This window comes from Capsicum annuum, chromosome 3 (assembly GCF_002878395.1).
Source record: "Capsicum annuum cultivar UCD-10X-F1 chromosome 3, UCD10Xv1.1, whole genome shotgun sequence".
Taxonomy (NCBI): Eukaryota; Viridiplantae; Streptophyta; class Magnoliopsida; order Solanales; family Solanaceae; genus Capsicum; species Capsicum annuum.
The window spans coordinates 58710283-58726966 of NC_061113.1; the positions used below are offsets into that span (position 1 = coordinate 58710283).

Here is a 16684-nt window from a genome sequence, read left to right on the forward strand (position 1 = left end):
ATATACACTTTTGAGTGTTAACTACTAGAAATTCTCTCAATTTCATTTTCCTCTCTTTCGGTCAATTTAGGTTATCTTTCTTGAATTCTCTTTATTGAGGTCTAAACTGATCAACTGAATCCTTAAGTCCTGTAAACTCCTATTATTTATATAACATTACATGTATCTCTCCTCATTTTCACTATATCCAACCTCTCACACCTCGAATCATTTCTTATGTTGAAAAAGTAATATATCGGCTGCAAACTAGTTTACTTGGCTTGTACATGCAAAACTTTCCCGTACGAATCGTAGCCCAATTACCCAGTTAGAGCACATTTAATTTTTATCCAATAGATTGTTGTCCACTTGCATTCTTGTGGTCAACTCTAATAAGCCACAATAAAAATAATTAATAACATAATTAATTTATCATAATATTTTTATTAATTGATGTTATATTTTAATTTAAAAAAAAATAATTAATGTAAAGGGTAAACATGAAATTTTTTTTTTATTTTTTCTTGATTAATAAAAAAAATGATAAAATAAAAAATTAAATTAAAAAATTTGGGACGGAGAAAGTATTTGACAATAATACCCTTTGCCGTGTTCGGAAGGAAAGACAAAGTTGATACAAAATATATTTTGTTTAATACAATTCCAAATTCCTTCTCTACTTGGGCAAGAATCTCAGAAAATCTGAAACCCCTAAAAGAAAAAATAAAATAAAATAAAAGAAATCCTTAAGAAACAGGTCCTGATCGAATTGAAATCCCATTGTTTAGTGTTTTGTATGTATGTATTGGGCATTGCAATGCTTGTTGTAACTTTACTGCAATTTCAAGATTACAGCTGAAATCCCAGATCAAGAATGAAGCTTTCTTGGAAAATTACCCTTTTCTTTATCGTTCTTTGCTTTCTCGCATCTGGGTCTTTTTCTATCGAGAATTTTCATCAAGCGTAAGATTTTTTACATACCCTTTTGTGTGTTTGATCTTACTCTCACTTATTTGGCTTTAAATCATTGTGATCTGTAGTAATATTAGTGTAAATTGCTCAGATGCAAGTTGCTTGTTGAGAATTCACATTGTAAATTTTCTTGACTTGATGACTGCTAACATGCCATACTGCTTTTATATTAGTTATCATGTTTTTCTTCACTGCTGTTTTTCTTTTCCATTACTACTTTAATTTGCTTCTCTTGAGCGGAGGGGGAAAGGGTCGGGAAATAGCCTCTCTACCTTCAAGTGGTAGAGGTAAGGTTTGTGTACATTCTATCCTTCCCAGACTCTACTTTGTGGGATTTCACTTGATATGTTGTTGTTGAGGGCTGCTAAGATGTTTAAATATAATGGCCTTATAGAACTGATTGATTGAACCTGCACTGGTTTTTAACCATGATATCATAAGGTAGGCCTTAGTGCTAACTTCATTCCATTGACCAATATCCCCATTATATACAACAGCAACAACTACTACTGCTAAACTTTATCCCAAGCTAGTTGGGATGGGCTATATTGATACTTATTATCCATTTCTCTAGCTAGACCAGCTTGCCGGTCATATAGAGTTCATAAGTTATAAGCAATATGGAACCCATGGAGGTCACGGGTTCAAGCAGTTGAAACAGCCTCTTGCAAAAAATGTACGGTAAGGCTGTTTACAATAGACCATTGTGGTCCAGCCTTTTCCCGGGCCCCGCACATAGCAGGAGCTTTAGCGCACATGGATGCCCTTTTTTAAGCAATATGGCACCCAAGTATAAAACTAGGTGATTTTGCCCATATGACCAAGATGGAACTTGTGCTGGTGGGAGGATTCAGATACCTGGTGAAGAATTGATTTACATGTTAGTTGTCCTGGACTTCCTCTCATAGAGAAAAAGAGAAGCAGCAGTATTAATGGCTTCGACAGATCGGACAAGAATGCTCCGAATCTTTGCAGTATCTTATTATTTTATGTTTGTAGTAGAAATTAGATTATTTATTCGTACTATGACTGATGATAAATGTTGTCTCATCAAGCCTCGGTAAGTTAGATGTACATAATCTGTTTGCCATTTTTGCGTATGGATGTACAGTTTGCTATCTTTCTATTGTTACTGGAATGCTGTTTGTTGTTCCAACATATAGCTATCTTTCTACTTGACAGGTTTCCTATTATAGAGCCTGATCCAGGTCACACAAAACTTCGCCTTTCAAGAGAAGGATTGGAGGCAATTGAGAAGATAACTACACCCATTGCAGCTGTTGCTGTAGGTTTTGCATTAGTATCTGGAATCAGTTATAACCAGTCATTTTTTAGGAATAAAATGTTATCATCTCTTACACAGTTCTATGGAAGTTTGAGTCTCCGTGTTATTGCTTGGAAGTTTCTGTTATTATGTTTAAGGGTTTGTCCTGTATTGTGATACTCAACCATGATTAGTTTGACTTGCATGGTGGTCCATAGTAAAATGTCCGAACAAATTACTGCATTGATTAAAAAAAATTTATTCAAAATAACTGTTTTGACATGGAAAAGTGAAATAATTAGTTGGTAAGGTTTTGCATCAAGTTCTAATACTCTACATTCTTTTTTTTTTTCTGAAAAAAAAAACTGCATTTATTTGAAATTATCTTGAATAGATGTAATTCATATTTGTCTAATTATGAGAGGGAGAGATAAGAAAAAGGAAGAGAAAAGTTCTTTATTTAAAAGAAAAAGGTCCGTTTTTTCTTTTTAGAATGGTCCAAGAAGGAAATTAGGGTAGTTTTACTGGCTTACAGGGAGAACTGTCTTCTTGTTTTTATTTTTTTTGGAGGAATCTTCCATGCACTGGTTTTGACTATCAAGTACTGTCTTTTTGTGCATCTGAATTTGGTTTTCTTGGAGGAAGTTGCTAACGGAGCTTTTTTTTTTTTTCTAAATTTTATTTGCCACCAGTGTTTTTTCTGGTATATTGACATTTTGACAAAAATTTTGATCAGGTTATTGGTCCATATCGTTCCGGAAAATCATTTACTCTTAATCAGCTCCTTTCCCTGTCCTGCGATGAAGGTACGCCATATTGTTTTTATAGCTGACATCACTTTTTGTTTTTGTTGTTAAAATTTGCTGTTAACTTGATAGCTGCAAGGTTTTTTGGCAACTGATTGATGGAGTTCTTTTTTGCAGGTTTTGGTGTTGGGCATATGCGTGATACAAAGACAAAAGGTGTATATGCAAGATTTTTCTGGACACTCTTGTTTCAAATAGAGATCCGAACATCATTTAACTTCCCCGTTTCCTTTTCTTCCAGGGATATGGGTTTGGGGCACTCCAGTAGAGCTGGATATCGATGGAGTAAAAACTTCTGTTTTTTACCTCGACACGGAAGGTTTTGAAAGCATTGGAAAATCTAATGTATACGATGATCGGTAATATGCTCATCTTGAGATGTTGTAGTCTACCATATCTATCTGACTAAACGCGGCTGTTTTGTGATGCTTTTTGTTTCTCAGGATTTTTGCCCTTGCAGCTGTTATGAGTTCTGTGCTTATATATAATCTCCCTGAGACGGTTTGTTTCTCTTCCTATAATACCCACTCTCTTTCTAATGAAATTGTACAGATTAATCCTAGTTTAAATTTTATATTCAGGGCATGACAATTTAAGTTAGTGAAATATGTAAAATTTGAGCAGAACCCAATTGGTTATTAGTTGTCCCTGAAGTGTTGAGTGGTAAAATATGAAGAATGTCTCCCTTCTATAGAGACGAGTCATTGGAGAAGGGAATAAATTACTATCTCACAAAAAGTTATGACAGCCATTCCTATGAAAGAGGGGTGTGAGGAAGGGTTGGAGAGGGACAAACCATGTTTTAGATAGGTTATTTCTTTCTCAAATTATAACCAGGCTTAGTTTCTTAATAATGAGGCTTCTGCATGATATTGTTCTCTGCTTACTACTTTATTCTTCCTCTATGCATCTCAAAAAGTAAAATAATGAAACCAAAATATGTATCTTCTTTCTTGTTTGCTGTATAAACACGTCGCTTAACAGATCAAGGAATGAGCATGCAATTTTATGTTTCATGATAGATCAAGAACTTCAATTCTCGCTGACCTATCGAATCTGGCTCCATAATGTAATGATGATGATGTACTCAGACAGTTAGAGCCATCATTAGAAAGCTTGGCTCCATGTATATCCTCAAGTATATGGTGAGTTTAAAGTAACTATTAGAACATTTGAGACTTTGGTTAGTAAAAATAGAACAGAAAAAAGCAAATCATAACATGTATAACAATATACATTTATCCCAAAAAAAGAACATGTGCAAAGAAAAAAAAACATACTAAGTTCATACATCAAAAGATTACACAAGAACATTTGAGAGACTTTGAAAGAGGGAAAAAACTTCTTCCTGGTTTTATTGCTGGAGAAAAACTAAGAAGACAATTTGAAATATATTGATAATATAGTTGGTTTGCCTAAGCATTATTTTTGGGGGTAAATTGGTCAATTCAACAACTTTTTGCCAGGATGTGATAAAACATTAAGGGGTCATTTGGTTTGAGGTATAAAAAATCCAAGGGATAAGTTATCCCGGGATAAAATAAAAGATCGCTTAATCCCTTGTTTGGTTGGAGGGATTAAGCCAACCCGGGATAACTTATCCCACCATTTTCCCTTAGTGATGGGATAACTTATCCCATATACATGGTGGGATAAGTTATCCTGGGATAACAATTTCCCAACCAAACGACCCCTAAAGGAGTAGGTGTTACCGCTCCGGAGGGTATGATGTACGACATTTGGGGAGTTATTTTGTGCTGCCGATGCTTAGCTGAAAAGCGGGGTTTGACGCTGACTTTAGATGACATCTTGTTTTCCTATGCACCTGTCATTATCCAGAATAGGTTCTGGTCTTTGAACGTCTGCAAGCTCAATAAAGTGGGATGAAAACCACAAGAAATGAGGGTTCAAATTCTAATCATGGAAAAAAGGCTTGGACATTTCTTCCCCTTTGTCCAAGTCTAGGTGGGTAAAGTTACACGACGCATGTGTTGGTGGGAGGCAATAGGTACCTAGTAGAACAATCGAGGTGCATGCAACTTGTGCAGTACCACTTTAAAAAAATAAGAAAGTTCGGGAAAAGTGTTACATTGACAACCATTGGGGATACAAGATGTATACAAAGCAAGAAGAAGCTATATGTGTTGAAGATGTAATTAAGTGAATAAGCGTGCCATCACTAACAATATAAGCTTTTAGATGACGTTGTCACAGTATACATCATGAATCAGAGCAACATAAGTCCTAAGTTCAAGTCTCACTATCATCCTTAGTTGAAAAAACGATTCACTTGCTTGACCTATGAAAAAGAATTTGGCCCACATGTGGATTAAATTTTTAGTTGAGGTAGTTACATAATTCAACTCTACAAAAGTGTTACTTTCAATAAATAACATCGTATAAGTGCTCAAGAGAGATGCAAAAATTAATGGGAGGCTGTTGTTTCCTTCGTCAAAAGCACTTCTATTGTCCCTCTCTAAATAGTCCATATCACAAACCGAGTAACTTCCTTGTTCCTGTCACTAAATCTTCCCTTTATTCCTTGCCTTCCATTTTGTAACTGATTCCTCTGGTAGTCATATAGTATTAAGTTCCATAGAGTTGAGGAAATATTGCAATGTACAGCAGTAGCTGGTTGACATCTTCTGCTGCTTGGACAAAAACCACCAGCTAGTATCAGCACCTTCCTCCTCCAATTTTCTAGCTTCCCAATCAGCTCATAGTTCAAAACACTTTTAACATCTTAGGTGATTGGGGCACCCAAAAAGCCCCATGTGGAAGCTCTTCCTCTCTTTTTTTTTTTTTTTGATAAGGTAAGCTCTTCCTCTCTCTTACAAGCAGCATATCATATAATGATTTGAGGTGAAGCTCCCATGTCCTTATGCTGTCCATTTCGAGATCCTTCTTCATATGAATGAGATGAACTACTTATTAAGGCAAGTCCTTTAACTCCCATTAATTTAGTGCTCTTCTAAACCGGATGTCCTGAATAAAATAGCATCTTTATACCCTGGGGCCACATTCTCAACCATTGCACTGTTGTAGATCTGCAAGAGAAACAATTTTCGGTCCCCCTTCAAGAGAACAACATCAGTCCAAAAATTTACGATTGCTTTTCTTTTTTTTTTTTTGGTTAAAAGAAATAGCAAACTTAGCGTTCTTGCTAAATCCACCCACCTCTTTAAAATCTCTTCCCAAAAGGTGAGATAACCTCCTAGATTTTCCACTACTCCTCACCCCGACTTCTACAGGTGAAGTGGAGTAAACCCTATTCAGCAAGCGAAATCTTCTGATGCCAACATTTCTTCCCCAAATAGAGGAGTGACACATGTAATAGGTAGAAACTTATGAACTTTTTTATGGTTAGCAAAATTTCCAGTTTTGAACTTCTCGTGTTTTGTGCTGTCTTGGGATTTTATAACTTTTCCCTTTTGAGAAGATAATTGATAGGAATGGGACGTTTTTATGTCCTTTTTTCAATTACTTCAAAATGTTGATATTACAATAGACGCGGATAGTGGATTTCTTGAATGTATTTACAAGTATCATTTTGTGAGGATATCAATAGATGTGGATAGTGGATTTCTTGAATGTATTTATAAGTATCATTAGTGAGGATAGCCATGGGATGTATGAGATGTGGTGGATCATTCTGAATTGAGCATTTGTTCGAGGAAAAATGGCCATAGGTTTTGGTACTCAAAGCACATTGATATAGCTTCTAGTAGGTTTTTAGATAGTAAAGAAGCATGAACAATAATTTCTCGAGCTATCTGATGATGAAACTATACGGAACAGCCTCATACATTTGGCAACCATGTCATCATAAATTTCTCGAGAGACGTTATTTGTCTGTAGACAACATGTTGGGACAAGAAGGTAGAAGATCACATGAGCCAGTTATGTCGAAGGTGAACAGCATAAAAAACCTTCAAGAGTTGTTACTTCTATAAGTGTAAAGCACAACTATAGCACGTGTTTTAGTGAAAAATGGCACGGATGAAGCAATGAATAAAGAATGTAAATGAACAATACATTTCAATCCCCATTGGTTGATTTTATTATATGAATACTTAATATTCATTTTGCTTGATCATAGATTGATTAGTTTTATGCTAGCAATCAACCTATTGCAGTTTTTTTTTTTTTTTTAAAAAGTCTAGGCTTGGGACTGACAGTGCGTGCTCACATAGGATGCAAGATACACATAAGCAGAGTTCAAAAAAAAGATAAATGTAATGCAACAGAAAAGGTTATAAACACAATAATGATTATGTGGACAAAGTATCTGAAAATTTTGCATTGGCAAATATATGGAGTTAAAACCTTGTCAATCAAGTTCAAACCCACTTCAAGTATTTGATTCAGATGCAAATACAGTTTTAAGTTGCTAGTTCAGATTTAGTGACTACCTTTTGTTTTTTTTTACTAAAATCGGAACTTCCTCTTACTAATCACCAATATATTTAACCGATATCATTTTCTCTTAACAAGTAAATGCATCATTTTACTTAGTACTGCTCTCTTCATGAAGGAGTTCATGTCTCTGAGGCACATGTTAGTGCCTGCACTGAAATGCCGTTTAAGGGTGCCTCAGACATCACTACCATTGGCATGCTAATATTTGATCATTTCAATATTCAAATTACATTGTGTGAATGTTCACTGTGCTTGGGTTTCTTTATTTTATTGATGATGCTGAAATAATTTTGACAGTGAAACCGTTGCCAGAAAACTTTGTTGAAGTGAAATGTCATACACGTGGATGAACTAAATGATTTAGATGTACACATTGAGGGTGGCTAGTGTGTTACCGTAAATGATTGTCATTCTTATACAACAGAAATTGTAATAGCGAATAATACACTTCGTTTTCCTTTGATTAGCTCTTTCTGTTCAGGTGTAGTGATTCTTCTGACTCATCCTGTAATTGAGATAGCAGAATAGAACTTAACAGCAATTGATGCTGCAATCATTGTCTGATAACATTTTATGATCTAAAATGCGAATGTGGCTAACTTCTGGTTTCCACTTTGTGTTATAGCATTAGCGCAATTTAGTCCCCATGTTTTCTTAAACATATCCTTTGATTGTTCGTGTGTGCTTTCAGGATCTCATAAGGCAGAAACTGAAAGATTAATGACCACAAACCTAACCACCCAAATGATTATTTATTTTCCTTTTTTTTTTTTGAGCTAGGAAGTTCCGAGTTTGTGTGGCAAAAATAATTGAAGGTGTGATGTGCTCAGGGGCAGTGTGGTCCCTGTCCCTGGTAAGGTGTGATTGTTATCCGTAAGTCTTGTTTTGACCACGGGAAGGTGAACTTTGCGGAAGTGCTTATTTAGTTGGAAAGAATAGGACTTTTGTCTCCAAGCCTACCATACCTGTGAAAAGTTCAGCTATTGATGTAGCCTCTTGTCCATACTCCATACTACTAGTTTTATCGCTACCTACTAGAAAATTCCCATCCAGCATTGAGGTTATGGGTTTGGCCTCAAGTAGCTTAGGCTCAAACCTTGTATTCGTATTGAAAATTTATTTAATATGTATAAATAATCTATTTGGAATCCAGAAACCAAAAGAATTGTGATTCAAAACCCATAAACTAAATCTCTTGGCTCCTCATTTGCATGTGCTAAGTGCAGAACAGCCAATAGGGGGGACAAGAACGACCACACTCTACTCATTAGATGTGATATTAATGTAGTCTCGATATTACTAGCCAAGATACGAATAGAAAACCTAACACCCAAATGATTGATTATTTTTACTTTCTGTTTCTTTCAAATCCAAGCAAAGAAAAAAAAATATTATTTGGTTTCGTTTCATCAGTCTAAGTCTTAGTGGGTAAGTTTGTGGGCCGAATTACTTGATACTTGTACTAGTGGAGATAGCAGCTACAGATAAAATAGTTAAGGTGCATGGAAGCTGGACTGTATACCACCATCTAAAAGAACAATAATTGAAGGTCTCATGTGCTAATTGGGGAACATGTCAGCGTGAGACTTAACCCAATAATAGATGTATGAAAAATGCAAATTTTAAAAACTAATAAACTAGAGACGGGTGTAGCTTGCATTTCTTTGTTCTTTTGCCAAGTGCAAATAATATATTGTAGTATATAATGCTGATATTTTAATCCAATTTTGGAGTTATTCAAGGTAAGTTGGTGATGCACAACATTTAATTGTTGAAGAGTCGTGTTACAAAGAGTCCTTCAGCTGAGCACAATATAATTGCTATCACATAGAAATTTTCTTTAAGCTCATTTAATCACATAAATGGCGTGCAAGTGCTAGAAGATAGACAAAGAATGTAATGGTTGACCATCCATTGGTACAAAAAGCAGTTCTTGCTCACCTATTCTTGTCTACATATTGGTAGGACAACTGTTAAGCATCCTAATATGGTTAAAGCTTTGGCTCTGTGGGTGGTAGCTTATTTCCTGTCCTATTTTCCTAAATGTATAAGGGCTCTCCCTGATCATATATATATTTTTTGCGTTGTTCTATGTTTTAGATACGCGAAGCTGACATATCACGGCTGTCATTCGCAGTTGAACTTGCAGAGGAGTTTTATGGAAGGTTCAATTCTCACTAATTGTTTCAAAAGTTTGTAGTTTATGTTCAACCTTTGGTTTGTTCAGCTTCAGTCTCTCTGTTTCTTTTCTGACTCTCTGTTGTTTCATCCTTGGATCTCTGCTCTCCTTGCGGCCAGAGTAAAGGTAAGCATTTTGGAGTCATGAAGCCTATTTAATTTTCTATTTCATTGAAAGGGGCAAGAATAGTTACTTAACAAGTTATATGACATGCTCAGTTGATGGATGTTGTGTAGGGGCAAGATGTTGCGTTTGAACCTGCAAAGCTACTATGGCTCATCCAACGTGATTTTCTGCGTAAGTAGGGAAATGATGCCCAAATCTTCTTATTTGCAATTGCTTGATTTTTTTGTGAATGTGTGACTAGAGGATGTAAATGAACAAAATGAGCTGAAGTGCTTAATAATCTGCTTAATGTAAAATTTATCACTGTTGTCTGAGTCTCTACCTTGTCTATCGGAAACAGCTTCTCTACCTCCGTCGGGGGTAGTGGTATGGACTGCGTACATTTTACCCTCCCCAGACCCCACTATGTGGGAATATAGTGGGTATGTTGTTGTTGTTGTTGTTGTCTGAGTCTCTACCTTTTACAGAAGGAAAATCTGTGCAAGAAATGGTTGATGAAGCTCTAAGACGTGTCCCTAATAGTAATGGTAGGTTCAGTTACCTTTATATGCATTCATTATAAATATCGATGAAGCCATATATAAGCTAACTCTGGTTGCTTTTTCTGTTACCACAGGTGATAAAAATATTGATCAGGTGCTCTTTTGAGTTCTGCACATGATGAAGAAACTTGACTTAATAGATTAATTTTGATTGTAATGCATGGTTTCAGGTGAACCAAATTCGAGATTCTTTAGCAATAATGGGTGATAATAGCACAGCCTTCAGCTTACCACAAGTATGGCCTAACTTCTTCTGTCCATTGGTCGTTTTCTTGTTCCTTGAGTTTTGCATTTCACAGCTTATCAACTGTCATTTAGATAATTTTGTGATTGCAACAGTCAAGAGATGTTGTATCTTAACCTAAAGAAACCATCCACTACAATTCTAGGTATATATATGTATATATATATATATATATATATATTAATTATTTCTCTACGTGATTTGTGCACCTTTTGGGATGTATTATTTCTCTACACTGTTCATGTGCACCTCTTTTCCTTTTTTACTGGTGCAAACACCCAGTATATTCTATCATCCATCTCCACTCTTCTTATGGTCATAGTTTCTTGCTTTTGAAGAAGATGCCATTAGGTTTCTCTTTTCTTGGTAAGTTTGTTAGAAAATAGTCCAGAAACCACCTGAATACGTTGAGCATGCACCGTTACCGCCAAAAAGATGTCCACTCAGCTACCTGACGATAATAGGAGCTAACATCTCTCAAAATGGCATTGTATCAAGTTATGAGAGAGTTTATATATTATTTTGTACAAGGTAGAATATGGAATAACTAATACCTGCATAAAATAGTACATAGATTCTCTCATAATGGGTCGTATGGTATGATGTATTAGAGAAAATAATACATTTATTAGTCAATGTTATTATTTAATCCTCAGTTATACATCCTATTCAGTTTTATGGAGTGACTCATACATAGCAAATCGTGATATTATCAATACAAGGATTGTTTATACTGAGATAAGCATAGTTAAAGATAACTGTATTTAATACAACAAATCAAACAATGGATGAAATAATTAGAGCATTACTAATTTCGACATTACTAATACACACTATTCAATACCTTTTTTAATCCTCTACCAAAACTACCTCTAAGATAATATTTCAGTATCTAATTCTCAAAAATATCGTCAAAACACTAGCATAGCATACCTTGCGCATTGCATGATTACCATGTCCATCACATTTATACACACATTGGAGATGATCTAAAAATGATGACGTGAATTAAAGACATTTTTAGCAAAAAGTATCATCTAAAACTTTTTTCTCTGCACAAAGTTATCTTAGAAAAGAAAATGTCTTCAAGGCGTGGACAAGTAATTGCCTGCTTCTCCTATAGTTGCCTAACTGTCATCAATTGTCATCAATTGACTGTTCAATTTCATTAGCTCTTGTTGAACCCTTACAGTTAGCATGACGGAAGATTTTGGGATGATGAAAATGTTAAGTAATTCGTTGAGATGATTCTTATCTATTTATTAACTGGTTAGATATCAAATGATCAGTACCCAAGGGTGTGCCCTAGTGGTCAATGAAGTGGGTAAAAACCACGAGGTTTCAGGTTCAAATCCTAGCAGAGACAAAAAACATTAGGTGATTTCTTTCCATCTATTCTAGCTTTGACGGATAGAGTTACCTAGCTGGTACCTCGATGCTGGTGGGAGTTGGTAGGTATCTCGTGGAATTAGTCGAGGTGTGCGCAAATTGGTTTGGACAACATGGTTATTAAAAAAATAAAATTAAAATCGAATGATCGTATTATAGGAGGCTACCGGAGGGGGGTTGGGGTGTCTCTGTACAAAAAGAAAATCTGAAAGGAGAATATTTGGGGGATTTGTTGAAACCTTGACCAGGTTCAAATCTCCGCAAAGGCAAAAAACACCTGCTGATGTCTACCACCTGCCTAAGTCTTGGTAGGAAGAGTTATTTGGTACCCATATTGGTGGCAGGTACCAGGGGACCCGGTGGAATAGTCGAGTGCGCACAAGTTGGCTTTATCACCACATTTTAAAAAAAAAAAAAAATATCTCAATGCGACTATATTTACTAGATTCTCCAGCTCCAGTTTCTTCTTCCCTTTTTTTGGATAAGTCTATATTTTCCAATTCTTTTCTCTTCCGTCATACCTTTTTTTTTTTTTAAAATGTAATTTTGATTAAGTATATAGTTGCTCATTGTTGATAAACATATTTTACTTCGATAGGAAGTTATCATTACTCAAACCTTTGAGGCTACACTATTTTTCACTGAATTTTACCTTTTCAGTTCCTTTGGCCACATAATTGTTGTTTAGTTTATAGTTATTTTTCTTGCATTATTTTCTATTTCTCCCTATATACACACACTCACACATAAGTTTGTTAACATTCTTCCCACTTGTTTATTCCATTTAATATCCATTAAGACATTGAAAGGAATTTGATGTAGGTGTCTTTGGTATGACGGAAATCCTTTTCCAATAAAATATTGTCCATGAGGAAGTCATTCTTTGATGTTTGATTACCTGAAATTATTTTTCAAGGAAAACTTGTTCCATCAAAAGGGTGAAAATCCTTTTCAACTATTCCAACTCCTATTTAAACTTTATTATCAATCATTTTTTGCTTTTGGGGGTGGGGGTGGGTGGGTGGTAATAATTGTATATTACCAAAGTGAGAAATTCACGGAAAGAGGGTGAACAACATATTACTGACAGCAGTCCCGGTAAACAGTTCAGACTAAACAACCAAACAAAAGAAAAAAACTTGCTAGTATTGAATTACACAGGATAATCGTTCAGGCTTTCCAGTCATTTTGCAACTTTGACCTTGCTACTAGCCTTGAAATGGATCTCCTGGATAATGCTTCTGATTAGGAGCTTTGGTTGCTGCTTTTGTTGCTGAAAAATTTAGATGTTCCTCTCTCGCCAAATGTGATATACTGCACCAGCTGACATCATCCTGTATACCTGATCTTTGGACTTCTGCCTTTAGCCATTCTTTTTGCCCAACAAGGCTAATCATCCTATTGAATTGGACTTCTGGAAATATTGAGCCATTGTAATAACTTCCTCCAAATATATTCCGAGACCTCACATTCAAAGAACAAATGTGTCATACTTTCATTTTTTTGCTCGCACAGAGGACATTCCAGGCTTGTGGTAATTCCCCATTTATGCAGTCAATTTCTAGTGGCAAGTCTCTCATGAGCAGCTAATTGTAAAACAAAGATCCATCTGGGTAATCCCAAGCTATTACATATCATCTTTCTCCTTGGCACCTTCTGATATTTGCCTCTTACCTTGGTATAAACCACTTTGATAGAGAAAGAGTTCATATTCAGTATGTCATCTAGTTCATGCCCTACCCGAGTCCCGAGTAAAATACTTGGTGGCTTGCAAATCTTTTTGAGTAATCCAGGATTCTTGTTTTGGTATCTCCTCTAGCAGATTTCTGTTTTTCCGTAGTAGATGTTAGAATATGAGTAGGAGTAGGAATAACATATAGAATCTTACTTGAAAAAGAATTGTAATGTAGTGTCCTATTACGAAAAGGATTGGAATGTAGTGTCTATAAATAGGGCCTCCATGTAAAAGTGTAGTTACAACATAGTTCAATCATATTTTTCTCCAATATTTCTCATATGGTATCAGAGTCAAGCCTACCCAATTCATTGTCATTGGTGTTGGGGCCCCTTCTTGTATTGTCCATGCTCCAGGTGTCCAGTCCTGAGCGTGAGGGGTGTGTGTACTAGAGTCCCACATTGGTGGGTTAAAGGGTCCTTGGTCTCTTTATATGGCCTTGAGCAATCCTTCCCTCATGAGCTAGCGTTTGAGGTTGAGTTAGGTCCAAGGTTCATTATGGTTCAGATTGAGGACATGTTGAGATTAAAGTTGCAACCAACTTGTTGACGATAATGAAGTTTTTGTCCAAAAAACTACATGTTGAGACAATTGTTAATCATATTTTCAATAATACTGTTGCTACATATTTGAAAATAAATCTCACTTTTTACCCTGCAAAAGGGCTCCAATATTTTTAACCCGAAAAGGGCTCATATATTTTTAACCAAACGGGCTCAATTTTTAAAGCACGCCAAACAAAACGATATATGAAGATTATGTGAAGAAGATCAAGATTGATTTGTCAGAAAATGCAGTCCAAGGGGAGATTAGTTAGGATTTGTTCTAAATTTCCTACTTTACCTGATTTTCTACCATAATTAGAATTATTTTTCTTGATGGAAAAGGGTTTCCTTGTTGGAAAGGATCTCTTTCCTATTAGGTTTATTCTTTTTTAGAGGAAGGGTTTTGTGCCTCTATAAATGAAAAATCTCTCTTCTCAAGCCAGAACACATTAGCATCCACAATGTAGTCATTAAAGAGTTTTGTTTAGGGGGAGATTTTCTCCCGATAGGTTTTATGTTTTTCCAATATTAGTGTTCATATATAGGTCATTTGACCAAATCATATTAATAATATGCTTTTTAGTGTTGTTTTCTTTGTCACCTGATTTAGCGCCTCATGATTTGCAAACTATAAGCTTCCACGTGACGCCCTCTCAATTTCGTACCCAACAAGTGGTATCGGAGCTTCCACGATCTTGGTAAAGAATCAAATAGCTTTCGTTGCCGGCAGACGGCTATAATCCACATATGCCGCTCGTTTGACTAATAATTATGTTAGCAAAAGTTGGGTCACCATATATCATTCTGATGATTACTTTCTCATATCTGATTTGCGTAGCACCGTGCATCTCTCTGGATTGCTCATATTTTATTTGCATAATATTGTGCATCTTTTAGAACTACTTTCTCATATCTGAGTTACATAACACCGTGCGTCTTTTTGGTGATTCCTCAGATCTGATTTGTGTAGTTTTATGCGTCTTTTCGGTGACGACTCAAATCTAATTTGCGTAGAGTCGTGCCATCATTTCGACCCTACCCATATAATTTCTCTTTTTCAATAGGGTCGTGCCGTTATTCCAACCTTACCCAAGTAATTTCTCTTTTTCAGTAAGGTCGTGTCGTCATTTCTATTCTACCCATATAATTTCTCTTTTTCAATAGGGTCGTGCCGTCATTTCAATCCTACCCGTATAATTTCTCTTTTTCAGTAGGGTTGTGTCATCATTCCGACCCTACACATATAATTTTTTTTCAGTAGGGTCGTGTCATCATTCCGACCTTACCCATATAAGTTCTCTTTTCTAGTAGGGTTGTGCCATCATTTGACCTTACTCGTATAATTTTTTCTTAGACTGGGACTACTTTTCAACCGTCAAATCTAGTAATCCGGCACGTGAGTATCTTCATGCTAGTTTTTTTGTGACGTCCTTGTTCAAGATCTATTCATTGTTTTATTTCGAGATGACCCATATATTTTATACCAGTTTTCAACAATTTTCTTGTGACGGATAGACTTTCCAGCGAGTTTACAACTTTTACGCCCACTTTTTTAGTTTGTTTCTTTTCAACCGAGGTCTCCTGGATGTCCAGAGCAATCCTTACCAGATTCCTTGCAGACATTTTCACCAAGTCCCTCACTGGTCCTCGTATTAATTACATTTGTAACAAGCTCGGTACATATGACTTGTATGCACCAGCTTGAGGGGAGTGTTAGAATATGAGTAGGAATAGGAATAACATATAGAATCCTACTTGGAAAAAAATTGTAATGTAGTGTCAGATTGGAATGTAGTGCCTACTCAATGTAATAATGTAGTTACAAAACAGTTCAATCATATTTTTCTTCAATATTTCTCACAGTAACAATGAACAAAAATTTATTGTCAAATTTACACCACTGATGTTATCTGAAATTTTCAAAAAGATTCTTAAACTTTCAATACCACCTATTACCCCACGATTCTTATTTAATCCCTTGTAAATACACCATTTTGACTTATTTTTTGTCTCTGCGTGTAGTCACGCATGCTAGACACGTGAACAATTAAATGTGATTCAGTTACCAAATTAAACTCTGCCACGTGTCAATTAAATGTCCAAAAAATGGAATTCTGTCTTCTTCTCCTCTTTAAAACCACGAACCTCCTTCCAGTTGCCATTAACGGCTATTTTGAAGAAAAGTTTTGCCTCTTTTTCTAATCTTTTTTCAACAAAATCAACCTTAAAAGGTAAGATGTTTCCATTTATGTTGTAATTTCTAAAGAATTCAGTCCTAAAAGCTTTAATTTCGTCTTAATTTTTTTAATTTTTTTGAAATCATGTTAAATTTTGTGTCTAGGTATTTGCTGAAAATAGTTTTACAATGTCAAATGCAATCTTGATAATGACGAGAACGATCCCATGTTGCGTGTAAAAATGCAATGCAAACATGGAGACTTACTGTCAATGCAAACGTCATGGTCAGAGGACAACCCAGCTAGA

General features: G+C 35.6%; 1 protein-coding gene across 2 annotated transcripts in view; it reads left to right on the forward strand.

Moving 5' to 3' along the window:
* The first annotated feature begins 638 nt into the window (after positions 1-638).
* Positions 639-16684, forward strand: part of LOC107863806 (guanylate-binding protein 4) — a 29968-nt gene continuing 13922 nt past the window's right edge. The window contains exons 1-12 of one of the 2 annotated variants that reach the window (XM_016709957.2): positions 639-942; positions 2134-2236; positions 2952-3021; positions 3139-3177; positions 3263-3380; positions 3465-3522; positions 9541-9605; positions 9739-9745; positions 9856-9916; positions 10213-10272; positions 10362-10381; positions 10458-10523. In XM_016709957.2, the coding sequence (XP_016565443.1) occupies positions 854-942; positions 2134-2236; positions 2952-3021; positions 3139-3177; positions 3263-3380; positions 3465-3522; positions 9541-9605; positions 9739-9745; positions 9856-9916; positions 10213-10272; positions 10362-10381; positions 10458-10523 (756 nt within the window). In that variant the 5' untranslated portion in view covers positions 639-853. The remainder of the gene's footprint in view (positions 943-2133; positions 2237-2951; positions 3022-3138; positions 3178-3262; positions 3381-3464; positions 3523-9540; positions 9606-9738; positions 9746-9855; positions 9917-10212; positions 10273-10361; positions 10382-10457; positions 10524-16684) is intronic. The other variant, XM_016709956.2, reaches the window with a different exon arrangement.